At 42.0% G+C, this 27,616-nt stretch overlaps 1 protein-coding gene across 1 annotated transcript; it reads left to right on the top strand.

The window, feature by feature from the left end:
- Positions 1–344: 344 nt before the first annotated feature.
- On the top strand, positions 345–19,642 carry LOC109874947 (calponin-3). Its single transcript, XM_020467022.2, has 7 exons — positions 345–1,048; positions 14,591–14,712; positions 15,210–15,276; positions 15,403–15,540; positions 17,278–17,394; positions 17,658–17,804; positions 18,074–19,642. Exons 1-7 carry the CDS (start codon positions 992–994, stop codon positions 18,461–18,463), a joined length of 1,038 nt encoding a protein of 345 aa, XP_020322611.1. The 5' UTR covers positions 345–991; the 3' UTR covers positions 18,464–19,642.
- The last annotated feature ends 7,974 nt before the right edge of the window (positions 19,643–27,616 follow it).

Genomic DNA, 27,616 nt, shown 5'->3' on the forward strand with positions numbered 1-27,616 from the left:
TAGTAGACTAGGCCTAGACCACCCTGAGTGTTTCAGAGGAAAAGGCAGAGACTGAGACCCAGCTAGGCCTCACGGTGGGAATCGCATGGGGAGTTCTTCAGAGGGTAGCTCTGTTTGTGTTATTTTCAGGATGAGCAGTTCTGGCAGCAAGTTTCCATTGTGGACAGTCTTCCTGTTTATGGACACTTGGAGTCCCTTGATGGCACTGCTCAGGGGACAGGAAACACATGGAGGGAGGGGAGGGATGCAGGGAGGGGGGGAATGATTTGTTTGCATTCAGCCAACTTAAGTAGAGATAGTATAGACAGAGACTTACTAGAGGCTGTTTTTTTAGAGCTGATCTCAGTCTAGTGTAAACTTGTCATTTCTCAATGCATTGTGGAAGGAGGCATTATTTATGTCACTCTTGCATTACTACCCTAAACCATCCTGTGGTGGAGGACTCTTGGAAGAGAGGCATATGCTGCATGATAGCCTACTATAATGCAATTAGATATCTTCATAAATTATTTGTATTGTTTGTCATTCACTTTATATTCTATTGATATTTTATGGGGAAAAAAGGATTGAATAGTAGCCTAATATTAATAGTCATATAGCCTAATCAGGGGATACTTGACCAACCAAATTGTGAATCTGTTATTGTGAATAACGTGTGTTTAACATCCTTGATTCTTTATCTTCCTTGCGATCCATGAGCGAGTGCAGGGGAAATCAAGGCTTCTGATTGGTTTACCGCAGGTCTCTCTTTTTTTTCGGTCGAAAGACAAGCTATCTACTGCGAACCAGAACTTTCTGTGCAAGGTCAATTCCGTTCTCTTTCCATCTGCTCGCCGAAGAATCGGGACATTAAAGAGGTTTACGGATTTATTTTCATAATTGTAACTCTTGTACGGAACTTGCTACTTTGTAACAGAGGAAACGTGGAAGAAGGCGCAACTTTTTTTGTTGCAAGTTATTGACACTGTTTTACATTTGCAAAACAAAGAAAATGACTCAATTCAACAAGGGTCCAGTGTACGGTTTGACTGCAGAATTGAGAAGCAAGGTAAGCGTGCGTGAATATTAGGATTATACCATTTTACCTATCAAAGTGATTTAAATGAGAGGTGTTTGGGAGAAAAGGAGAAAATCCCCGTGAAACTGCTTCGCATCAAGTCGGTGTGCATACATTTCCTCTCGATACGACCTGAAACTTTTTTTCTATTGTGGAAAGTGTGTGTTGGCAAATGGCCACGTAAATCAGTATGAATTATGCTCAATTTCTTAATCAATGTGCCCTTTGTCTTGTTGCACAATTTGGCCCAAAAGGGATAGTCTATCAGGTTACAGGGTGCAGAACCCCCACACAAATTTCCTGTGATTTAATGTCTTTAACATAAATGTGTAATTTTCTCAGCAAGAACACTGCGTTGGAAAAAAAAAATAGGCTGTATGTCAAGTATTGCCATTCTTGATCCACTTTTCCTAGACCTTTCACAAGTGCAACTTATTTTGGGCTACAGTGATGCAGGATGAAAACAATTCTACATTGTGTGTGTGTACAATATTCCCTTATGATATTTTTTTGCTACAGGAAAAGATGAACGCGTCATGAATGATTGGCAAGGCCAACAACTCATTGTTGCTCCAACATAGTGGGTGGAGCCCTATATGGGTTGTGTAAGGGTCCCTATACTGCTGAGTGAAGTCTGCAGTACTAGATTACATCCGCCTCAACAATGCTTTCTCCTTGTCTGACCTCACTGTAGTTGTTTAAAATTTTATACACATTGTAAAACTGCAGTGTCGCCTTCATTGTCAGACTCATGTGGAATCAATTTGCTACTATTGTTTGAAAGGGTCCCCTAGATGTCTTTCTATCTACCGTTCAGCAATATAGCATGCAAATTAAATATGAATCTTTTTAGCTGTTGAATAGATGAATGATGGGCTGGGCCCCTTGCCAAATCCTCAGTTTTTTTTTTGTTGGCTTCTGCTCAATTGAGCACATTGCTCCTGGGGAGAATCCCAGATGGCCCAGAGGTCTATGATCCACACGTACTGTATGTCCCACACAATAAATAACTAAAGAGTTTGATCACCCCCCCCCCCTTCACTAGGGCCAGGAGTTTTTCCTGACCACCTAAATTGACCTGGTTATAGCTACATAGTCTGAAAAAACTGCTATCACCATATTTACTAGTCTTTTTATACCGATATCCACAGCTCCTCTCCAGTGGGTTTTTGTCCTTTCACTCCCTTTCTAAATGGAGTCCGAAGTGGGTCATTCCATCCATGCGAAGCAATGGTTCCATCCCGATCCCCGCCTCCTTCCAGTGTGAGCTGAGACATTTTCCATGTGGTCTGCCAGATGATACGCTTTATTAGAAGTCTGACAGAGATATGCCAGCCCTTCAGTGGTCTGCTGCGACGGATTGTGGAAAAGAAAAGCAAGATTGTGTTCCATAGGAAGTGCCATGAATGTCTCTGAACTGTCAAGCGGAGTACAAAAACCTTGAAGCCAGCCCCTCCCCCTCCCCCTTATACCATCCCATTTGAATATTCCTTTCTAGTGAAGATCTGCATACGGCACTTTTAGGCAAATCCTTTGGGCCTCTTTGGACTAATTTCCCAGACCCAGATTAAGTTTACTCCTGGACTTAAGCATGCTCAATGGGTATTCTCCATTGAAAGTGCTTTTTAGTCCAGGAATATGCTAAATCTGAGTCCAGGAAGCTACTGTAATAGTAGAGTTAAAGCCCTAGTAGAGCCCTCCACATGGGTTCTTGGTCATAGTTTTTGTGGTAACTCCTGGCTGGCTGGCACTCTGATGTGTTCCAGGAAGTAAACAGCTGATCACAATGGGAGGCTCCCATCATGTCAAGACCACAGTGGGAGCTTTGGTGTGTGTAACTGCCTGTCACCAGGTTGTCAACATCACCTTACACAGCCTTTGATACTTTAATTGTTAAAAACCACCACACAACATCTTCACAAGTATGGCTGTATGCCAGACAGCAACAATGTAGGACATTGTGCTGGTGTAGCAGGCTTGGGTGATTGTGGCCGATTCCTTTTCAACTCCGTGGATTCAGGAAATTTTATTATTGACTTTCTTGAAATGGTATTGACCCCGTCCTATGTTTATTTTACTTACAGAGATGGGAAATGCTTGTATGTGCTATTTATTAATACTTACAATGCACTGAGGAGTACAATGGAGCGCTACACCACAAAGGAAGTTGCTTTGTCCAGTAATTGCAAAAGTAATTAAAGTGAATTAGCCTACTTTGTAAAATACCCTTTCCCTGGTCTTCAGTCATACCTCAAGTTCTGGCTTCCTGCGTTGTGTTATCTGACACCATCCAAAACGTTATGAATCTGATACAGGGCTGAAACTGTTGTGGTTATCGCTTTTTCTTTAGTAGTACAGATACTCGGAGGACTTTGTAAGCTGTGACATCTGTAAGACCGCTGTAAGGCGTGCCTATTTTTTGCCATAACCCTTAACAGTAAGGACTGTAATAAAGTGGTGCTGTGATGGTCTGACCATCTGTGCTGGTTCGAGGACAGGACACTTAAACCTCCAGTCCGCTAGGAAGTGCTAGCAAGAGAAAATAAAATTTTATTTAAACTATGAAAACCAGGCTGAAAGTGTTGGCACATGGACATCTCATCTAATGTTACATATACCCCTGTAAACTTCAACCCTACAGTAGAGACACAGTAGAAGTGGGCTATACCGGTATAAACATGTTCGTGTCATGAATACCCCAATGTGAAACCAAACACGTTCTTTCTTATCAACTTTCGACGCGTACTGAGGATGAGTTCAAGCCACCTTTCCCATAACTTTTCCCATGACTCTGGCTGACCTCTTCAGTAATCAGACAACGTTTACACATCGCCCTTGTATTGTACCTGCAGCTTACGTGTCCACAGCAACTTTTCGCTCCTGTGCACAAGAGATAAGGCTGTGGTGAACATCATGTGCACCTCAAAATAGCTCCCCTGACTGCAGTATTTAGGGTTAACCCATGTCCAGCCGCACAGAACAAAGACATGTTTGTGGTGTTGGCTTGGCAGTTAGTTGTTTGAAAGAGGGCTGAATAGATTACGCTCAAGTGTATCAGTCCAGAAATATTTGCATTTAACTCCCAGGAATACTCCCCACTTGTTCTGTTTTGCATAATAGAATGTAAATGCAAAATATGTTCATATAGTTCAGAAAACTGGGGTGTGTGTGTGTGTGTGTGTGTGTGTGTGTAATTTAATTAGTTCTACCACCACAACACATGGCTGTTGGGAGGGAATGTCATGATTTTGTTGACACTCCTCTAAAGTGCTAACTTGGCCATCCTCCATCCGTTGAGGATGTCCCAGAGTGGCCTTTTAAACCCCACGCTGAAATCTCAAGGAGAACAGGAAGGAGTCTTCCTGAGTGCTGTTAAGTAAACACTCACTATAATTACCCTTCAAACCCAGGAAGAACACAGGATGGAGCAGCAGCACTTTCTGTTTTTGACATATCGGGAGTTATTTCCTTTCTGGTTATTTTTATATTATCAGGTCAGGAGGAGGTGTCCTAAGGATAACAGTGACATTTTGAGTCATGGCTCACAGGTGAGGATGGATAGAGCCAGATTTGAATTGGAAATGGGGGAAAATGTCCACACAATGTGGAAAATGGCCGCCTTCCAGCTTTACTTGTGTCTCTGTTAACACGTTCTTGCTGTATGTCAACAAACAGCACTATGACAATGGGCCTAGGGCAACGTAAACAGATGGTGTAATTGTTTCTACCTCACCTCACACTCGTCACAGAAAAAAAATTGCTGCATCATTCCACTCCATTGAACATTTCCCAGAGGCACGTAAGGTTAATAATTTATTAACAAACCACCAGCTGTCTCTATTGTCAAGGCTCCATTCAATGCCATTTCCTCTACAATAAATGGATAACCAATATTTAAACAGGTTTGGGGTTTTGTAGGAGCATACATTAAGGTTTTGGAGGGCACAGCCTGTAATTTTCGCACAAACGTAGGCTAACTTTCACAGTACCGTAATGTCGTATCCTGAAGGAGCGGCCCATTTACAATACAACGCTCTCATTCTTTTTTCAGGCCAGATGTTCTCTCCATTCCCCAGACTCATCAGAAAATACTTCCAGTTGTGTGGGCAGCAGTGGTAGTATAAGAAGAGGGGGTTTCTTTCTCTGCATGTCTAAGAAAGAGAAATATGAATCAAGGTCTTTTTGGCTAGTCCTGTGTTTCTCCCCCTCTTTTGTCTATGAATGCCTAGCTAGTTCTGCTCTATCAAGAACACTGAAGCTATTGTTTGGCCATGAGGAGTGATTTTCTAGACTCGAACAGGGACTGTTCACGCTCCCCTCTCAGCTCTCCATGGGACGTTTTTAAAGGGACTCGCTGTGTGGGACTTGTCTTCTGGGTCTCATAGCAACGGCTAGCCTAACGTAGCTTGTTTGGTGTGACACAAGGTTACGAGCGAACTTTTTCCTTTATCTACCTCTCACATTGACCTCTGACCCTCCCAGTGTGGGATAGGAGTCAAATGAATGCATTTCTGGGACATCGCATCAACTTTCCCCCTCCATTTAATCCCATTAAAGACTCTTTGCCCTTTTTGAAGACTGCTGGTCTTTGTAGGAAGGGCTTCCATCTTTCCTACACAGAGCCTTTGAGCTATAATGAAAGTTGTTAGCTCTTTTTAATCTTGGCAGATTTCTCATTTGACATTATGGCGGGTGATGAACTGTTAGACACGATAAAAGTGGTGTTTTGTGTGGAGGGAGAGGGAGAGGGAGAGGTTGATGGGGTTTGAGTCCTCTCTTGCTGAGGGAGGACTACTGATGACTGCTTTCAGCAGAGGTTAGTCTGTGTGTGTGTAGGATTAAGCTTATCACAGATGGCTCTGAACCTTTTGGAAAACCTGTTGTTTGCTTGTTTTCACCATAGGCAGAGAGAGCTGCAGGCATTGATAACCTTGTGTGTAACCCAAGTGCAGACTGGGGGGGTTTAATAAATTACAGATGTGGGATCTCTCTTGAACCTCTACCTCCGCTGTTCCCTGATAAACACAGACAGACAGACACAGAACTTGACGAGGCTCTGTTCTGACATTGGGGTATCTTCAGTCTGACAAGCAGCAGTGCTAGAATAAAACTGACTGATTCAAATCCAATTTAATTTGTCACAGGCACCGAAATCAACTGGTGTAGACCTTACTGTGAAATGCTTACTTAATCAACAGTGCAGTTTTTATTTTTATTTTTTAGTCTGAAAAATTAGCAAAATAAACGAAAGGAGAAAAAAAATAACACTAAAATAACATAAACAAGGCTATATACAAGGGTACCGAGTCAATGTGCTGGGGTAGGGGTTAGTCAAGGTAATTGAGGTAATATGTACACTACTGTTCAAAAGTTTGTCACTTAGAAATGTCCTTGTTTTTGCAAGAAAAGCACAAAAAAATTGTCCATTTAAAATAACATCAAATTGATCAGAAATACAGTGTAGACATTGTTAATGTTGTAAATGACTATTGTAGCATTTTTTTAATGGAATATCCACATCGGCGTACACAAGGCCCATTATCAGCAACCATCACTCCTGTGTTCCAATGGCACGTTGTTAGCTAATCCAAGTTTATAATTTTTAAATGCTAATTGATCATTAGAAAACCCTTTTGCAATTATGTTAGCATAGCTGAAAACTGTTAATTAAAGAAGCAATAAAACTGGCCTTTAGACTAGTTGAGTATCTGGAGCATCAGCATTTATGGGTTCGATTACCGGCTCAAATGGCCAGAAACAAATACCTTTCTTCTGAAACTCGTCAGTCTATTCTTGTTCTGAGAAATGTAGGCTATTCCATGTGAGAAATTGCCAAGAAACTGAAGATCTCGTACAGCGTTGTCTCTAACCAGATTAGAAAGAGGAGTGGGAGGCCCCAATGTACAACTGAGCAAGGGGACAAGTACATTAGTGTCTAGTTTGAGAAACAGACGCCTCACAAGTCCTCAACTGGCAGCTTCATTAAATAGTACAACACCCGTCTCAACAGTGAAGAGGCGACTCCGGGATGCTGGCCTAGGCAGAGTTCCTCTGTCCAGTATCTGTTTTTTTTGTTGCCCATCTTAAAAATAAAAGATTATTGGCCAGTCTGAGATATGGCTTTTTCTTTGCAACTCTGCCAGAAGGCCAGCATCCCAGAGTCACCTCTTCACTGTTGAAGATATTGCATGGAAATGGCCCATAGCTCACAATCTCTGTTCATGAAATCTTCAGTGAATAAGGGTTTGTGAGTCAGATTTTCTCCTTGATATCCAGATACAATGACTATACCGTACAGTCTGAAACTCTGGTTTCCCCATATGAGACAGTCAGATCTGTCCTTGCGTGCCAGACTGATCTTTTAGAGCAGTGTTTTCCACAAGTACTTAGACTAGCCAGCCAAATAGAAAAAGTAGCCAGCCAGGCGCCGCCAGGGTTCAACATTTTTGGCCATTTTTGGCTCTATTTTGGCGGCCTCTGTTACATCCTAATACCTTGATTCCATCTGCAATTATTGAATACTTTATAGAGTTTACCTCACAGATTGGAAAAAATGGTTATGGTATTGTGTAAAAAGACATTTTAATTACTAAGAAAATATTAATTCAGTTTGTTGTCTTGGATATTGTCTAGGCGCAGCGGTGTCAGGCACTGCATCTCAGTGCTAGAGGTGTCACTACAGACCCTAGTTCGATTCCAGGCTGTCTAATAACCGGCCGTGATTGGGAGTACCATAGGGCGGCGCACAATTGGCCCAGCGTCGTCCGGGTTAGGGTTTGGCCGGGGTTGGTCGTCATTATAAGTAATAATTTGTTCTTAACTGACTTGCCTAGTTAAATAAGGGTTAATAGATATATCTGAGTGAATGATCAGGACTGTTTTCTAAGTAAGATAACATTATACCTTTTTTAAAAACATTTAACCGGTCTTCTCTTTAAAATAGTCTTATTTACTGCAAAATATGAATTGCCACAACTATGTTTGTTCTTCAAATTATGTTTTACTTTTCCCTTTTTTCCCCCTTAGTTTTTCATAGGACATCCAATTTTGTTGTTTTTCTAAGTTCACAACAATGCTTAAACCACATCAGTGGACTACTTTTGAGGTCTGGGAAAATCGGAGAAATGTAAAAGTTTGTGTGTAGTTACCCTTTAATTCAATTGCACACCTAGCAAGAGGCTGTTTAGCAGTGTTTTTGTAGCGCACGTGATGGTGGAGTTTGCGAAACAAATACTCACTTGATGAAAATAATCATGATATCATTCTGCCAGGTAAGCGTAGGTTACTTTGTAGTTAACATTTTAATTGAGATGGTTTCTGGACAAGCCTTTCCATCTACCAGAGGAGTGTTTTCATTACCATCAAAGAAAGTTGCGGGAAATATAAATCACTGATGCATTCTGTCCATGTCTTATGATAAACTTGGGCAAATATAATACTTAAAAAAAATGTGTTTTGTTGATTCTCTACTAAGGTCAATAGATATATATTTTTTATATTGTAATTCTGTTTTAATGCAGAATACGGCTCTCCACTACCAATTATTCCTGCAGTGATGATTCACCATCTTCTTCATCGAGTCTTTTAATAATTTATCTGCAGATAATCGCCAAAAAGACTCTGCCTACCAAAATAACCCCATAGAAACGCATTGGGTTTATTTTGGCGGGAGTGAAACCTCTCGCTTCGCATCTTATACTCTGCAGCATGTCCCTGTCATTGCTCACTTTGTGACGACTGACAGGCACCTAGCCTATCAGTAGATCGCTAGAAGATGCACATCGTTCATTCTAGTGGGAGAGGGCTCGACGGAGTAGCGAATCCAAAATAAAATAATGAAAAGTAGCCTAGTTAATATGAAGTGGAAAATGTACCTGGCTGAAATTGAACCTGTAACCACGCTAATGTAAAAGGATACACTACAGCCCTCAAACTCAAGTCTGGACCATTGTTTTCATTGTTGCCCTCTAATCAGGGACCGATTTTTAGACCTGGGACACCAAGTGTGGGTGCAATTTAATTGTCAGGTAGAACAGAAAACCAACAGGCTCTGGACCTCGTAGGATAAGAGTTACTGTACCATAACCTGCGGGAGTTGTTCCTGTATCCCGGAGAGTAAAAACAATACCTCGTTAGGGCGATTACAATTTTGGTATCTCTGATTTTGTTCTGGCAATTCTCGCATGGAAAGTTAATAGGGAGGAAGGATGTCAGTATGCTTTTTACATTTGTAAAACACCCCAAAAAATTATAACTTGAAAGTGGCTATTTTAGGCTTTTTTTATTGATATATATATTTTTTAAACCAATGCATACCCCCTGTTAGACCCAATGATACATGATACAGACAACACCTTGGTATCATTATACTCACATTATACTCAGTGTGCTCTTCAATATGAAGTATATCTACTGAGTGTACAAAACATTAGGAACACCATCCTAATATTGTGTTGCACCCCCTTTTGCCCTCAGAAGAGCCTCAATTCGTTGGGACATGGACTCAACAAGGTGTCAAGCATTCCACAGTTGAGTCAAGTTGGCTGGATGTCCTTTGGGTGGTGGACCACTTGTTACACAGGAAATTGATAAACCCAGCAGCGTTGCAGTTCTTGACACTCAAACCGGTGCGCCTGGCACCTGCTACCATACCCCGTTCAAAGGCACTTAAATCTTTTGTCTTGCCCTTTCACCCGCTGAGTGGCACATATACACAATCCATGTCTCGAGGCTTAAAAATCTTTCTTTAACCTGTCTCCTCTCCTTCATCTACACTGATTGAAGTGGATTTAACAAGTGACATCAATAAGGGATCACAGCTTTCACCTGCATACACTTGGTGAGTCTGTCATGGAAAGAGCAGGTGTTCCTAATGTTTTCTACACCCAGTATATATTCTGAAAAACAATTTTACACATTCATTTATTAAACCTTAACTATAAATATGAATATCTCAAAAGTACCGTTTTGGATTTAGTAAATTTTTCAGGCATTGTTTTAAACAATATACTGTACAAATACATCATGTCCAGAGTGGACTCTGCTGCTTTCGAAGTTATGATACATTTTATGAGCACAGTTAATGGGGAAACTGGATTCAAAGGAACCTCTCTGCTGGTGACCTGCTGAATGTACGACCCTGCAGGAGGGCTGTGATTGGTTAAGGCCTTATGTCAATTTCTATATACACCACCGTTCAAAAGTTTGGGCTCACTTTTCCTTGTTTTTGAAAGAAAAGCTAAAATGTTGTCCAGTTTTAAAATAACATCAAATTGGTCAGAAATACAGTGTAGATATTTTTAATGTTGTAAATGACTATTGTAGCTGTAAATGTTAGATTTTTTAATGGAATATCTACATAGGCGTACAGAGGCCCATTATCAGCAACCATCACTCGTGTTCCAATGGCATGTTGCGTTAGCCTTTTAAAATTATGAACTTGGATTAGCTAATTGATCATTAGAAAACCATTTTGCAATTATGTTAGCACAGCTGAAAACTTATGCTGATGAAAGAAGCAATAAAACTGGCCTTCTTTAGACTAGTTGAGTATCTGGAGCATCAGCATTTTGTGGGTTCGATTACAGGGTCAAAATGGCCAGAAACAAAGACCTTTCTTCTGAAACTCGTCAGTCTATTCTTGTTCTGGGAAATGAAGGCTATTCCATGCGAGAAATTGCCAAGAAACTGAAGATCCCATAAAACTCTGTGTACTACTCCCTTCACAGAACAGCGCAAACTGCCTCTAACCAGAATAGAAAGAGTGGGAGGCCCGGTGCACAATTTAGCAAGAGGACAAGTAAATTAGTGTCAAGTTTAAGAAACCGATGCCTCACAAGTCCTCAACTTGCAGCTTCATTAAATAGTACCTGCAAAACACCAGTCTCAATGTCAACAGTGAAGAGGTGACTCCGGGATGCTGGCCTTCTAGGCAGAGTTGCAAAGAAAAAGCCTTAGCGAGGTAGCGAGGCTACATACAGTAGTGAGGCTATAACAGTAGCGAGGCTACATACAGACACCGGTTAGTCAGGCTGATTGAGGTAGTATGTACATGTAGATATGGTTAAAGTGACTATGCATATATGATGAACCGAGAGTAGCAGTAGCGTAAAAGAGGGGTTGGTGGGTGGGACACAATGCAGATAGCCCGGTTACCCACCGTGGGGGGGGCACTGGTTGGTCGGCCCAATTGAGGTAGTATGTACATGAATGTATAGTTAAAGTGACTATGCATATATGATAAACTGAGAGTAGCAGCAGTGTAAACGGAGGGGTGGGGGGGAACACAATGCAAATAGTCTGGGTAGCCATTTGATTACCTGTTCAGGAGTGTTATGGCTTGGGGGTAAAAACTGTTGAGAATACTTTTTGTCTTAGACTTGGCACTCCGGTACCGCTTGCCATGCGGTAGTAGAGAGAACAGTCTGTGGCTGGGGTCCTTGACAATTTTTAGAGGTCCTGGGAGGCAGGCAGCTTAGCCCCAGTGATGTACTGGGCCGTACGCACTACCCTCTGTAGTACCTTGCGGTCAGAGGCTGAGCATTTTCCGTACCAGGCAGTGATGCAACCTGTCAGGATGCTCTCGATGTTGCAGCTGTAGAACCTTTTGAGGGTCTCAGGACCCATGCCAAATCTTTTTAGTTTCCTGAGGGGGAATGGGCTTTGTTGTGCCCTCTTCACGACTGTCTTGCTGTTTGGAGCAGTCTAGTTTGTTGTTGATGTGGACACCAAGGAACTTGAAGCTCTCAACCTGCTCCACTACAGCCCCGTCAATGAGAATGGGGGTGTGCTCGGTCCTCTTCTTGCAGGCCTGTTGTAAGGCAGGTCCTCACCAGACATCACAACGCTACCTATAGGCACAAACCCACCGTCGCTGGACCAGACAGGACTGTCAAAAAGTGCTCTTCACTGACGAGTCGAGGTTTTGTCTCGCCAGGGGTGATGGTCGGATTCACGTTTATCGTCGATGGTTTGAGCATTACACCGAAGCCTTTACTCTGGAGCGGGATCGATTTGGAGGTGGAGGGCCGTCATGGTGTGTCACAGCATCATCGGACTGAGCTTGTCATTGCAGGCAATCTCAACGCTGTGCGTTACAGGGAAGACATCCTCCTCCCTCATGTGGTACACTTCCTGCAGGCTCATCCTGACATGACCCTCCAGCATGACAATGCCACCAGCCATACTGCTCGTTCTGTGTGTGATTTCCTGTAAGACAGGAATGTCCGTGTTCTGCCATGGCCAGCGAAGAGCCCGGATCTCAATCCTATTGATCAGGTCAAGGGCCTGTTGGATCGGAGGGTGAGGGCTAGGGCCATTCCCCCGAGAAATGTCTGGGAACTTGCAGGTGCCTTGGTGGAAGAGTGGGGTAGCATCTCACAGCAAGAACTGGTAAATCTGGTGCAGTACATGAAGAGGAGAAGCACTGCAGTACTTAATGCCGCAGGTGGCCACACCAGATACTGACTGTTACTTTTGCCCCCCCCCCCCCCCCCCCCCTTTGTTCAGGGACACATTATTCCATTTCTGTTAGTCACATGTCTGTGGAACTTGTTCAGTTTATGTCTCAGTTGTTGAATCTTGTTATGTTCATACAAATATTGACACGTTAAGTTTGCTGAAAATAAACAAAGTTGACAGTGAGAGGACTTCTTTATTTGCTGAATTTATAACCTTGTCAACGTCTTGACTATATTTCCTATTAATTTTGCAAATAATTTCATGTGTGTTTTCATGGAAAATAAGGACATTTCTAAGTGACCCCAAACTTTTTGAACGGTAGTGTATATAAAACTGATAATTTCTTCAAAAGTATCAAGAGAGCCCACGCTGGAAATGTTATGTTTGAAGAGTATATTGTTCCAAACAAATAGGCTAAATCAAAAAGGTACTTTTTGAGATGTGAAGACTTTGTATTTCAGAATATAGATCATCTTCATATTTAAGAGCACGCTATAGGTGCACATGTTGTGTAGGTTTAAAATGGCCACTTTCATCATGATTTCTTCAAATGGTTTGTGATACAAATGTCTAAAGCATGTTTAACATCCTTCCTCCCAGTGAAGTTTTTATGTGAGAATTGCCAGAACAATCTGAGATTTTTTTTTAAATAAAAAATAAATAAAAATGTTTTGGCCATGCTGTCATGTAGTTTCCCCTTAGTCATGTAATTAGCCCTGGAGCCGTCTCCTAGGGGGAGTGCTGATCTAGGATCAGTTTTGTCATTTAGATCACGATGAATAATGTTATGGCCAGGGGGGACCATATGCATTAAACGTCTCAGAGTAGGAGTTCTGATCTACGCTCAGTTTAGCCTTTTCGATAATAATGAATACATGGGGTCTGATTCTAGATCAGCACTTCAGCTCTGAGATGGTTGATACATGTACGTGCAGGTCCTGAATGCAGTTGGAAGCCCTGGGCTTCAAGCAAGCAGCCAAGGATAGCTATTTAAGATGAATGACCGCAGTATCCCTCTAATCTCTCCGTCTGCTACGCCAGATAAAGTTGTCGCTCTGATATTTTCACTTTGTGTGTCTCTCTCTGTCTGTCTCTCTCCTTCCCCTTCTATCTCTCCTCAATCAAGCCATTGGGTAAAGAAACAGTTTCTGTCTGGTCTTAGGAACCTGTGGAGCAATCCCCCTGAAGCCAGGGTTCAGGCGTGGGGCAGCGATCCATGTAATTTCCTGTGTCTTACTTCTCCTAGCAGCGGGCCTCGGGGAAAACACACAGCCGAGACGTGGGCGAGGAGAGTGTTTTCCCGAAAAGCTGACCTTGCGGCATTGTCGGCACCACCTTTTCAATTTTTTTTTAGGACAATTGTGTGACGGCTTCACTTGAAAAGCTTTGGCCTTCTGCTGTGAGGACTGAAGTGCTACCTCAAGTGTCTTCACAAAATATGTGATTTCTCTCTCTGTTTTATTGCTCAGATGTTCTGTATTTACAGTAGATTGGGCTAAAAGCCCTCTGAATTATTGTGCAAGCCTCCCCTTTAACAGACTGTATCTTTCCCAGGGAGTGGAGGGCCTGGGCCCAATGACCATGAGTTCTAACTATTGAGTGGGCGTGCTACTCGCTAAGAAATCTGTTGCACTGCAATCCATTGCACTGAACATAAACACGGTTTGAATCTCATAACAGCAAACTGCCTCTGCCTGGCTATTATAACTTTCCCTCTGTCTCACTCCCTGTGGCCAACACATACATAAATATACAAAGAGGTTACTGAGTTTGCAATGCAAAGTAGTCTGGGTTTAGGCTTGCGTTGTGGTTATAATTGTTTCAAATTACAAGATACCTTAAGTGTGTGGCTCGGTTGGTTAGTGTTTTGGATTGTGTTTGCTTGCAGGATCGGATGTTTCTGGTAATTGCTCAACCTTGCCCTTTTCTAAGCTAAGTGGTATTGATGTATTATAGCCTACCTATCCAAACAAGTCAGATCCCAACCAGTGTTTAGGGGGACAGGATTTGATTCTGAACAACTGTTGAATGAAGACTGGGTGGAGTTAACAGTATTTTTTTTTGTCTTCTCAGATCGCAGGGAAGTATGACCTGCAGAAGGAGGAGGAGCTCCGGTTCTGGATCGAGGAGGTGACGGGCATGCCCATTGGAGAGAACTTCCAGAAGGGCCTCAAGGACGGAGTCATCCTCTGCGAGTAAGTTTTCTGTCTATAGAAAAAAGTGTGTTTAGATTTACCCACTCACCAACAGGGTTTGTATGCTGCCGTTTTAGGTATTTTACACATTGGTATTTGTGCATATTGTACCATTCTTCCAATCAGTAGTCTTCGTTTGTATTATCCCCCCCCCCCCCCAACATGTTTTGGAAGGGTGTTTTTCCCCTGTTCAGGCTACTGAACCATTTAGACTTCACCGGCCTTTAGCTCAGTCAGCTATGAGAATGTAGGGGAATACTTAGTCACATTCCTCGATAGATGATCACTCAAGTAGACTTAATACAGGATGTTATATTGTTGCCATAACAGTGATCAGGTGTTGAAAAGGCCTACAGAGGATTAGCTGTGGTCTTAATCGCTCCATCATTCGTTTCACTACCACCAATTGTGTGTTGTTATTTTCCATTGGTCTAGTTGACCATTTTGTTTATGTTCATATCAAATTGTAAGAGATGGACTGTTTTCTTCCACTTCAGGCTGATTAACAAACTGCAGCCTGGTTCCATTAAGAAAACCAACCACTCCAAACTCAACTGGCACAAGGTACGTGAGACAAAATACAATTTGATATTTTGATGTATACTGTAAAGCTGCTACAGTATTTCAGAGAAATATGCTTTTAATTATACGAGACTAAATATCTAGAATGATTTTTTTGTTCTGTTCTAGCTGGAAAATCTGGGGAATTTCATCCGAGCCATTCTGAAGTTTGGCCTTTGTCCCAATGACATCTTTGAAGCCAATGACCTGTTTGAGAATGGGAACATGACCCAGGTCCAGAGCACACTGCTGTCCCTGGCTGGTATGGTAGGTTCTCAATTAGACCGGGGTGAGTGTAGAACCCTGAGTTGTTCCTGACGTCGTTATTACCCAGTGCCAAACACACAGAAAGAGTGTGTCATAGGAGTGGATTACGATTAATGAAGATACAGAAAAGAGGAAAACATCATTTTTTATTGGTGCTGAAACCCTGGATCGGGAAAAACATTAGGTGTTTTATTGAAATGCACAAATGGCTACCCGGACTATTTGCCATGACCCCTTTTTTTACGCTGCTGCTACTCGCTGTTTATTATCTTTGCAAGGTCACTTTACCCCTACCTACATGTACATATTACCTCGACTAACCTGTACCCCTGCACATTGACTCGGTACCGGTACCCCCTATATATACTGTAGCCTCTTTTTTGTTTGTTACTTTTGTATTTTTTTGTATTTTTTTAATTGCATATTTTCTTGCATATTTTTTTTAAATGAAAATCAATCCAGTTTTATTAGTCACATGCTCTGAAAACAACAGGTGTAGGTGTAGGAAGATCTTTACAGTGAAATGCTTACTTACGAGCCCCTAACCAACAATGCAGGTTAAAATCATTTTGAGCAAGAATAAGAAATAAAAGTAACAAGGTATTAAAGAGCAGCAGTAAAATAACAATAACGAGACTATACACAGGGGGGTACCGGTACAGAGTCAATGTGCGGGGGGCACCGGTTAGTTAAGGTAATATGTACATGTAGATAGTTATTAAAGTGACTGCATAGATGATAACAGAGAGTAGCAGCGGTGTAGTAGAGGGGGGATGCAAATATTCTGGGTAGCCATTTGACTAGATGTTCAGGAGTCTTATGGCTTGGGGGTAGAAGCTGTTTAGAAGCCTCTTGGACCTAGATTTGGTGCTCCAGTACCGCTTGCCGTGCAGAACCTTTTGAGGATCTGAGGACCCATGCCAAATCTTTTCAATCTCCTGAGGAGGAATGGGTTTTGTCGTGCCCTCTTCACGACTGTCTTGGTGTGTTTGGACCATGATAGTTTGTTGGTGATGTGGACACCAAGGAACTTGACGCTCATCATGCTCCACTGCAGCCCCGTCGATCAGAATGGGGGCGTGCTCAGTCCTCTTTTTCCTGTAGTCCACAATCGTCTCCTTTGTCTTGATCACGTTAAGGGAGAGGTTGTTGTCCTGGCACCACATGGCCAGGTCTCTGACCTCCTCCCTATAGGCTGTCTTGTCGGTGATCAGGCCTACCACTGTTGCGTCATCGGCAAACTTAATGATGCCGGTGGAGTCGTGCCTGGCCGTGCAGTCATGAGTGAATAGGGAGTACAGGAGGGGACTGACCACACACCCGTGAGGGGCCCTTGTGTTGAGGATTAGCGTGGCAGATGTGTTGTTACCTACCCTCACCACCTGTGAGCTGTAGTCAATGAATAGCATTCTCACATAGGTGTTCCTTTTGTTCAGGTGGGAAAGGGCAGTGTGGAGTGTAATAGAGATTGCATCATCTGTGGATCTGTTAGGGCGATATGTTGGTTACGAATTGGTTGGGCTTGTAAGTGAGCATTTCATGGTAAGGTAACATAGTTTGATACATGGTAACATTCCTGTTGTATTGGCGCATGTGACATAAAATGTTATTTGGTTGACATACCCATGTAGCACTATGTAGGCTTACAGTACAGTTGGAAATAGTGAGTAGAAACATGGTCATGTAAAACTGAAAGCATCACTGACTTTTGTTCCTTTGTCTCATAACATGCAACAGGCGAAAACCAAAGGCTCAAACTCCAACTGTGACATCGGTGTGAAGTTCGCAGACAAGAGGACGCGCCATTTTGACGAGGACAAAATTAAGGCTGGACAATGTGTGATTGGACTGCAGGTGAGTCGTGCACACACAATAACAATGACAACAGAGATAATGCTTTAAATGGATCTCATCTGGGTTTTTTTTCACTAAATAATGATATTCTAGCAGTAGACATGTTTGTATTTTCCCACTTTAAAAAAAAAATGTTATACTAATAATGGATCCCAGTCATACTCGGAAATGAATTTGTCGTCAATAAAAATGGCCAGATATAGAAGAGATTTGATTAGAGGACATTATGACTTACGGATGGAGCCTGTTTCTGTCCTGGGTAGATGGGAACAAATAAATGTGCAAGCCAGTCTGGTATGACAGCGTACGGGACCAGGAGACACTTATATGACCCAAAGTCACAGACAGACAAGCCCTACGACCAGACTACCATCAGCCTGCAGATGGGAACCAACAAAGGAGCCAGCCAGGTAAGAATGTCGTCTTTGATGTGTGTGCTGTGTTTCTTATGCTTCGATGGTTTCTGCTGCAATGGATTCCTATCCACTGTAATCCCTGGAAGCAATTAGCAGTAATCTTGTAACAGGGCGAGACCTCTACCAACTAAAGGTTACTGGGGTCAGGTGTACGCACACGCGCTCTTTTTCTTTCTCCCTCTCACACACACACACTATCGGTCACATACACACACACATACTACCAACCGCTCCACCGCCAACCTGACCTCCTCTTCCCCCAGGCTGGCATGTCGGCTCCAGGTACCCGCCGCGACATCTATGACCAGAAGTCGGCGGGACAGCCTGCAGACAGCTCCACCATCTCCCTGCAGATGGGCACCAACAAGGTGGCGTCCCAGAAGGGCATGAGCAGCTATGGCCTGGGCAGGCAGATTTACGACCCCAAGTACTGCGCCTCCCCCACAGAGCCCACCTCGCCCGTCACCCTCGGCAACCACGCCGGTAGCCACGGCAACGGGAGCATGGGAACAGGCACCAATGGATCGGAGATTAGTGACAGCGACTACCAGGTGGAGTACCAGTATCAGCATGACGACGAGGAAGAGTACAGGGGCGGGTACCAACAGCAGTACAGTGGGCACTATGACGAGGACCAGGGCATCAACTATTAGACTGACTGTGTCAAATGTGTAATTGCTCTATATGGGGTAATAGGGTGCCATGTTCCCCTCTGTGGGCCCCATTTTGGCTTCGCAAAAAAGTAGCGCTTGTTTGGACAACTGCATTGCTTTTTTGCGTAGTCAAAATGTCACCCTGTGTAGCAGTAGTTCCAAGTGTAACACGGTGTGTCTGGGAATATGTAACGTTTATAGTGGCCTTCTACCGGAATCCGGAGGGTAGTTGCATGTCCAAGTACCTTGACGGATCATAAGAACCGTAGGCCAATATGTAGTTTGATACAATTTTTGTGGTACCACTTATGATGAAGTTGTTTAAACTGATGCAAATGTGTTACTCTGGTATAAAGCCACTGTAATGTAAAGTAAGTGTGAGGGAGCGATTTTGTTAACAGAGCAAGACTTTTACCATCCTTGCTATGTTTTTTTTAAACATGTTTTTTTTTTCCCTAAAAGGGAAATGTTGGTTTATCAATCTAGCATTCCTTTTAAACTCGTTAGAATGTCAATATTTTCCGGCCAATCGTAATAATGTATAGAATGCGGTTAAGTTTTTTCAATGTTTTATGGGTTTTGTAGTTCTCACGGTTCAGAAACTCAACTAGGGAGTTCTGTGAGAAACATTCCATCACTGGCATTCACTACACATCATGTTTACCTGCTCCCTCCTTTCCTCCTTTGTTTTCAATATACTATATCGTCTGTTCTCTTTCATCTCCTTCAAATCTGATCCACAAGTCTACTGCTCTGTGGTACGTTTTGGTAAGAGACTTATGTTCTATCCATTCTGAATATACAGCAATCATATTTTAGAGAAGGTTGGCAGGAGAAGAAGATGGATGGTTTTAGTTAAGATGCTCATGGCCGTCATGTCCCAGTTTGACTTGAAAGCACTGCAATGTTTTTGTAGTTCTCTGTTTTTGTACTTTCGCTGCCTATCTTGAGACTCTCTCAGAAGATCATCTCAAATGTTAGTTTCTGTCACATGACCAAACTTCTTAGGTATTTTTTAAAATGTTCTTCATATCTCAATGATTCGTTGTGCCATAATGCTCTTGTCTGTAGACCCCATCCACTGTTGTATTTATTGCCATTTGTCCCAATATAGACATTTTTCTTCTATTGTTTTGGTTATTTTGTATCAATAAACTTTGTTTCATGAAGTCTTCCATACAGGATGTCTCTAGTTATATCTAAGCTGAGACCACCGAGAACCCACTGCTGGGTGTTCTTTTACCTCATAATTACCAATAATCTCCGAAGGTCAAGTCATACTGACACTAGCCTGAGTCCCTTATCTGTTTGTGCTGTTTTTGGCAGGACAATGACATAGGAGATGGCAATGCCATACTAACCGATTTTTGGGACTCAGGCTAGTGTCAGAATGACTTGACCTTCGGAGATTGTATATCTGAGATTGCCACCCTAAAACCCAGGGACAACAGACAGTGACCTAACTACTAGTGTAATAGACAAGAGCACAGCCAGGAATGATGTGTGTTGTGAAAAGCCACTGTGGCAGAATGACTGGCATAGACCCCAACTGACCGGAGAGCAACAGAACAGACTTCCTAGCAACCAACAGGAATCATTAGAACAGCACTGTGGCACACAGTCAAAAATCCAACCTCAAAAATCCAGCCCCCCGTTCTCTCTCTCTCCCTCTCCTCCCTTCTCTTTATTCACCTCACCCCCCCCCCCCCCCCCCCTTATTTTTCTCTCCCTCCCCATCTACCTCCTTTCTCTCTCTTCCCGTCAACAACCTCTTCAGTGAGTCTATGGCCAGGGGGAATAATCCCCTCTTTGTATGCTTGTGGAATTCACCCTCCATAATACAAGACTCAATTAGGGAAGAGTACATGGGAGAGGGACAACTGTTACCTTGGCAACGCCTCCTTTCAGAGCGAGCTGAATGTCCAACCTTGTGGCACAACTCAGACTTTTGGCACGTCGGCCTAATAGATAGACCTCGTGTCATCCCACTGGCACAGTCCAGCGTCTAGTTTTGATTTACATGTGGTTGAGTTTCCATCTAACATGAAATCAACGAAATGCCATTGGATTTTGGTTAAAAGGTGGGTGAGAGAAATGACAATTCCCATAGGTTGATGACTTCTTTTCAAATCCAATTAGTTTTCCACGTTCATTCAACGTCATCACATAAAAAAATGGGTTGAAATGATGTGGAAACAATGTTGATTCAACCCGTTTTGGCCTGTGTGGTGGTTCTTAACCCCCATAAGGAGTCTTTGGCTCCGCCATTTAACTTATCCCAAACTCTGAACTTAACTCTCAGTTCCCATTGCAAGACTTACAGACTTATTGACCAATTTACTAACTCAATGATGTAGCTTTCATATGCGTAGAGTAACCTTTGTCCCAGACCATTGTATTCTCTAAGAGCAGGGATGGGCAATTCCAGTCCTCAAGGGCCTGATTTGGTGTCACATTTGCCCCAGCTAACACACCTGACTCCAATAATTATCTAATTACGATCTTCAGTTTAGAATGCAATTTGATTCATCGGCTGTGTTTGCTAGAGACGGAGAAAAGGTGTGACACCAATCAGGCCCTCGGGGACTGGATTTGCCCACCCTTGCTTTAGAGCCTTGTGCCTTCACCTTTGTCAGTGGTAGCCTAATCACATGGTTACAAGTGGTTTAAATAGAGCTAAGTGTAAGGGAGACGAGATTTAAAAGAAGAGTAATACATTGGATAGTATGGGAATGAGTTTTGGTAATGTTTTTTTTTTTTTGTGCGTGCTAAGATCCTACAGGTGAAGTCTAACATCAATGCTATCGTTAGAATCCCTGTTCTTATAAAACCATCTACATGAAAGCCACATGAAAGTGTTAAAACACACTTGTAAACATGTTTGGTATGAAAAACACAAAGCTTCATAGCGTCCGCAGCCATTCTTCCAGTAAATAACCCAGGCTAGTTTTTAACAACTGTGCCAGGTTTCCTACTTGAGAGTGAGAGTCCCATAGGGAAGCTTGATTTACAGTAAATCTCCCAGTGCAGAGCTGGGGTAGGACTGGGTGGTCTTCCCACACACAGGAACAACTCCCTATTCCACCAACACACCCACTTCCTGCCTAAATAGATCATTTTGCATATGATCTTCTGACCTGTCTGGGTCAGTAATGGTCTGGGTCCTGTTCAGCATGCACTTAACGTGAGAAAATGTTTTGATACGGAGGCGGTTGAGGGCGGTTGCACCTGAACTTCTCCAGTTTGTGGCTACAAAACGAGTCAGACCCTGGTCTTACACTGTTCACATGATCGGTTGAAGTTCACCAGCATCTGTTTTATGTGGATCCTAGTGACGTGCTTTGGACCATTTCTGTGTAACACGAACACAAACTTGAGACTCAGAAATGGTGTGATTAGAACCAGTACATTTAAAACAGGCTAGTGTAGATTTACTGAGTTGGACTGAGTTTTAATACTGAGGAGTATTTTCCTACAGGCCTCTCTCTAGCTGAACACATTCCTCTGCCCAGTCGGATGCACTAGCTGTGGAAGGACGACGACTGGAAATGTTTCGCAAATCATTCCACAAGGACAAGGTCTCACACCAGCGCTTGGGGTTGGATTTCGGGACAAAGTTATAAAGAAAGTAATCTTAAAAGTAAGAATTGGGGACAGAAATTGTCTGAGTTGCATGTGCTAGGTACTATATTGCTACAAATTTGGGGATATTGTTTGTAAGAAGAATCAAACTCCGAACCCTCTAGCCACCAAGGTGAAAATGCTCCATAGTCCCCGAATCGACTAAGTGAGCATAGAATTCATCATAGCCAGCCTACCAAAGGCAGGTTTGTTACAACATATCGCAAACCTTCACTGCACTGTTTCTCAGTCATGTCTTTCTTTCAAAGCCCATACCATCTAAGAGGAGAGGAGATGCGTTAGCATGTTGTTTAAGACGCGTGCTTAGCTGAGACAAAGCACACCAAAGAGTGAATCCTATCCCTGACCTCTGTCATTGATCGGTCTTACTGTAGCTCCCCCGACTCTCTGACTCCTTCGTGTCACCTGCTGCTTTTCCTCAGCTGTCAGGCAGCGTCCACACCTTTACGTTAATCCTTCAGTTAGCCCTGGCTGTTGAACTCTGACCTGTGTGTCATGGTAGAATGACAGAGAAAGGAGGAGAATTGTCACGTCTTGTGACCAGATGTTTGCAGGCTCAATAATTCTGTGGAATAATTCAATTGATTAGTAACTTTACTTTTTAAAATGTATTTATCGTACAGTTTTCAGTACTGTACGATACATTGACCAGACTGTAAGTACTGTAAGGAGACACTGTCATCAACCGTGTGTTATTAGGATAAACCGTATTAGCATGTGGTCATGGTCGATTGCTGTCCACTGTATGCCCTGTAATCTAGTCATGACATAACATTTGGAAATCAACTGTTTTACTGAAGTCAATTGCATGAGGCTGTAAAATTGAGCTTGTCAGACTTCAAAGTCATGAAGCCTACGAAAGCCAATGGGACATGAACTAGCCAAACCCTCCAGTCTAGGGCAGTCTAATCCAGGCCAGTCCAGTCAACCATGTGGAAGTGGGTGAGAGGATAAAGTCAGTGTTTTAGGCACGTTTTTTTTAAAATAAGAATTTCACTACACCCGCAATAACATCTGCTAACAATGTGTATGCGACCAATACAATTTGATTTGATTAGATTTAACATGGTGCACAACTGTCCCCAGGGTTCGGGACTGTGAAAGTCATTCATTAATATCTGATACAAATATAAAGGAAGTGGCGAAGATATGTAGAGTAGAGCGCCTTCATAATAACTCTCACCAGAATGCAAACGTTCCCTCCCTGTAACGTACAGAAAACTGATTTCCCTAGGTTTGACAGGAACCAAACTTAACACATTTTTATTGTGTCAAATACATTTGAACAATTTATTTTCGGAAATGAAGGGCAGCTTGTCCCCATTTTTACAATCAACAAGGAGATGATTATGTCTTGCTGAGTACATCTTGGCGACTCAAGAAGGCGAACCATTGTCAATTTGGCTAAATGCCTCTCATTTTGTCAACTCTGTCTCTCAATTCAATTACAATTATTACGGTTAACACTTTGACATTCCTGTCACTCTACACAATAGCTGCCACGTTAACTTTATACAATCAATGAGTTTAGTCTTATGGAAGACTACAGTTCAAAAATATTTTGGGACACTGAACCAGAGGTTAGAAAAATACTTTTGTCAAGGGGAATGGACAGGGGTCCAAAAACATTACTACCATACAATACTGGATATTTTTACTGAATATTTTGACATCTGGTGCCTATGAGGTGTATACTGTACACACCAAGGTAGAGCACATGCATAAACAAACACAAAGCACATTTTTGTTGTTCAGTTGTTCACGCAATGCTTGTTTTGATTTTGCTTCCTGCTGGTTAATTGGCTTGCTTGAAACCATTCAGTGAGGCTGTCCAGGCATTTACATAAAACATCACCACTGTCTTTCCAGGAACCCTCTCCTCCCATCCACCCAACCCTCTCTTCTCCTCAGAGTATCCTCTGTTTCCAGAAAACAAAATGCTAATAAAAGACAACTATCACCGGCATCAACCTTATTTCATCATATTATAATACTTCCTGAACTGGAAATGAATCTGAGACTTGTGGCCCTAGACATTATTCTTGGGTTAATAACACATGACACTGTTCCCCGTGGTGGTTGGGTCAGGAGCTGCTGTACAAAATGTGTGATGAATGTGTTTCCAATTTAATTAATACGATTCAAATACTATATGCCAATCCCTCAGCCATAGTTATAAGAGACAAAAATCTCCTCTATTCCATTCAGAATCAATAGAAGCAGCAGAAGAGGCGATCTGATTTCTCCTTTGCAATTTTTATTATCCATGCAACCCCTTGCCCAGGCAATTTGTCAATCGAAGGAAATAACACAAATTTCCCTTAAATCTATTGATCACTTCATCTCATTATAAGCAGATTATATTTGACTATATCTAGACAATGTATGTCAATCTCTCCCAAAAATGTTGAAGATCATAGATAAATTCAGCTTTATCTCATGTTATAAAATGAATCTAACCAAATCAGCTTTACTGCCTCTCAAGACCCCGATGGAGGACTCCATCTCTACTTATGGAATCCCAAATCGTTCCCCATTTTAAATATTTGGGAGTAGATATATTTACTTCCTTAGGTAAAACCATTGCCAGAAACTTTAATGGAACATTTAAATCAATTCAATCTGATCACAGTAGATGGACTAACATCCCAGTTGTTTTAACTGGCAGAATATCTATTGTCGAAATGAATATTTTTCCATGGCTATGGGAAAGCCAATTAATCTTATAAACTTAAAACATTTTATATCAATAATCATATTTTTTTTATATAAAAAATATGGAATTATCAATATCAATATTTAGAATTTTTTATATTGATAATATACTTTTTTATATCAATAATCCCCCATAGGTTCAATGGAGAAATATGGAAAGCCATTTTAACATATATTCATAGAATTTTTTTATATCAATAATTACATTTTCGATATCAATAATACATTTTTTTATATTAGAAAATATTTATTGATATTAAAAATGAAATGATCTATAAAAAACATTTTATTAAACAAAAAGAATAATTGAATGATCAACATAAATTATTAGATGTTTATATATCAATAATTCAAATGGATATCAATATTCCTCAAGATTAAATGGAGAATTTAAATATAGATATCAATCATTTAAAAAAATGGATAGGATTTTTTTTTGTAATTGATATTAAAATGTTGAATTATTGATATCGATAATTCAATTTTTTTATATCTATAATTGTCCAATTCTGCATATATTAGCCTACACTGAGTGTACAAAACATTAGGAACACCTGCTTTTTCCATGACATAGACTGACCAGGTGAATCCAGGTGAAAGCTATGATCCCTTATTGATGTCACATGTTAAATCCACTTCAATCAGTGTAGCTGAAGGGGAGGAGAAAGGTTAAAGAATGATTTTTAAGCCTTGAGCCAATTGAGACACGGATGTGTGCCATTCAGAGGGTGAATGTGCAAGACAAAATATTCAAGGACCTTTGAACGAGGTATGGTAGTAGGTGCCAGGCACACCGGTTTGAGTGTGTCAAGAGCTGAGTGTGTCAAGAACAGTTTCCCATATGTGTCAAAAGTGGTCCACCATCCAAAGGACATCCAGCCAACGGCAGGCCAGTGGTCGATAACAGGTCATTGATGAAAGAGGACAAAGGAGGTTAACACCAATTGTGCAGAGCAACAGGTGGGCTAAAGTTAGTCAACTGACAGTCCAGTACGACATTGGTGCCCAAAGACCTAATAAAATAATGCACAACTCGTCGTACCTTGACACGAATGGTGTATGGCAGCTGACGATCTTACAGAGTTCCACTTCCTTCAGCAAAAAAAACAAACTGGGCTGAGGAACAAAAGCACTGGACACTGGAGAATTGGAAAAACGTTGCCTGGTCTGATGACTCACGGTTCCTGCTGTTTCACGCTGATGGGAGGACTAAGGTATGTAGAAAACCACATGAGTACATGCATCCATCATGGTAGTGTGGGGTGTGTTTTCATGGCACACATTGGGCATAAAAGTGGAGCAATGTTTGAATACCACAGGATATCTGAACATCATTGTCAGTCCGGTGCATCCCATCATGCCAGCAGTGTATCCATCTCCAAAATATTTTTTTCAGTAGGATAATGCCCCATGGAGTCAACATGGGCCAGCATTCCTTTGGAACGCTTTTGACACCTTGTAGAGTCCACGCCCCAAAGAATTGAGGCTGTTTTTGAGGGCAAAAGGGGGTGCAACTCAAATTATGATTTTTTTTTTTGTAAACTCTGTGTATATTTGGCATTATTCAGACTTAAACTAACCAACTTCTAGTGTTTAGAATGTCAATGAAGAGGGTGGAGAGCGCACTGGGAGATAGTCTTCACATTTTGTTGCCTTAAAATGTAATTAAAAATATGAAATTCAATTTTTGTTTTTGTGAAAAAATGTATTTAAATGTTGTATTAATAAAACATTTCAAACAAAGATGTCTTGATTGTATACTGAATGTCTTCACACACCATAGTTCAGAGGTGGTACCACAGTCCCCAAAGTCATGTGGTGGAAAATAAATTCTGGGGCCCAGAGTTTTTCCCGATATGGTAATCTAACCAGGTAAAACTCTTATACGGTCTGATGTGAGAATCTATTGTAAAAATGTTTTATATGGGCTATGATTGGACCAGAGCTTTTCTAATCAGGTCACATGATTTTTGTTTTTAAATGCTGGGGGGGAAAAAACGGTCAAACTGCAGCAACCTTTTACGTGTTAATGTGAATTACAGTATACACTCAGTGGCCAATTGATTCATGATTCAATTGTTCATGAAAATATTTTGCTCCTACAGACAGTGAGTCACGTGGCCGTGGCTTGCTATATAGAGCAGGTAGACTGACAACGAGACATTCAGTTACTTTCGATTGAACATTAGAATGGGCAGAACAAGTGACCTAAGCAACTTTGAGCGTGGTATGATCGTCAGTGCCGGACGCGCCAGTTCCAGTATCTCAGAAACGGATGGCCTCCTCTGCTTTTCACGCATGACGGTGTCTAGGGTTTACCAATAATACAAAAAAATCCAGTCAGCAGCAGTCCTGTGGGTGAAAATAGCTTGTTAATGAGAGGTTGAAAGAGAATGGAAAGCTAACAGACGGGCCACAAACAGGCAAATAACGGCGCAGTACAACAGTGTTGTGCAGAACAGCATCTCGGAATGCAAAACTTGTCGATCATTGTCAAGGATGGGCCATTGCAGCAGACAACCACACTGGGTTCAAATCCTATCTGCTAAAAACAAGAAGAAGTGGCTCCGGTGGCTCACCAACACTGGACAATTCAGGAGTGGAAAATGTTTGCCTTGTCCGACGAATCCCGGTTCCTGTTGCGTCATCCTGATGGCACAGTCAGGATTTGGCGTAAGCAGCATGAGTCCATGGCCCCATCCAAACTGGTGGCGTAATGGTGTGGGGAATGTTTTCCTGGCACATGTTAGGTTCCTTAATACCAATTGAGCAACGTTTCATTGCGCTGACGAATTC

Source organism: Oncorhynchus kisutch, linkage group LG30 (assembly GCF_002021735.2).
Source record: "Oncorhynchus kisutch isolate 150728-3 linkage group LG30, Okis_V2, whole genome shotgun sequence".
In the NCBI taxonomy this organism is placed as follows: Eukaryota; Metazoa; Chordata; class Actinopteri; order Salmoniformes; family Salmonidae; genus Oncorhynchus; species Oncorhynchus kisutch.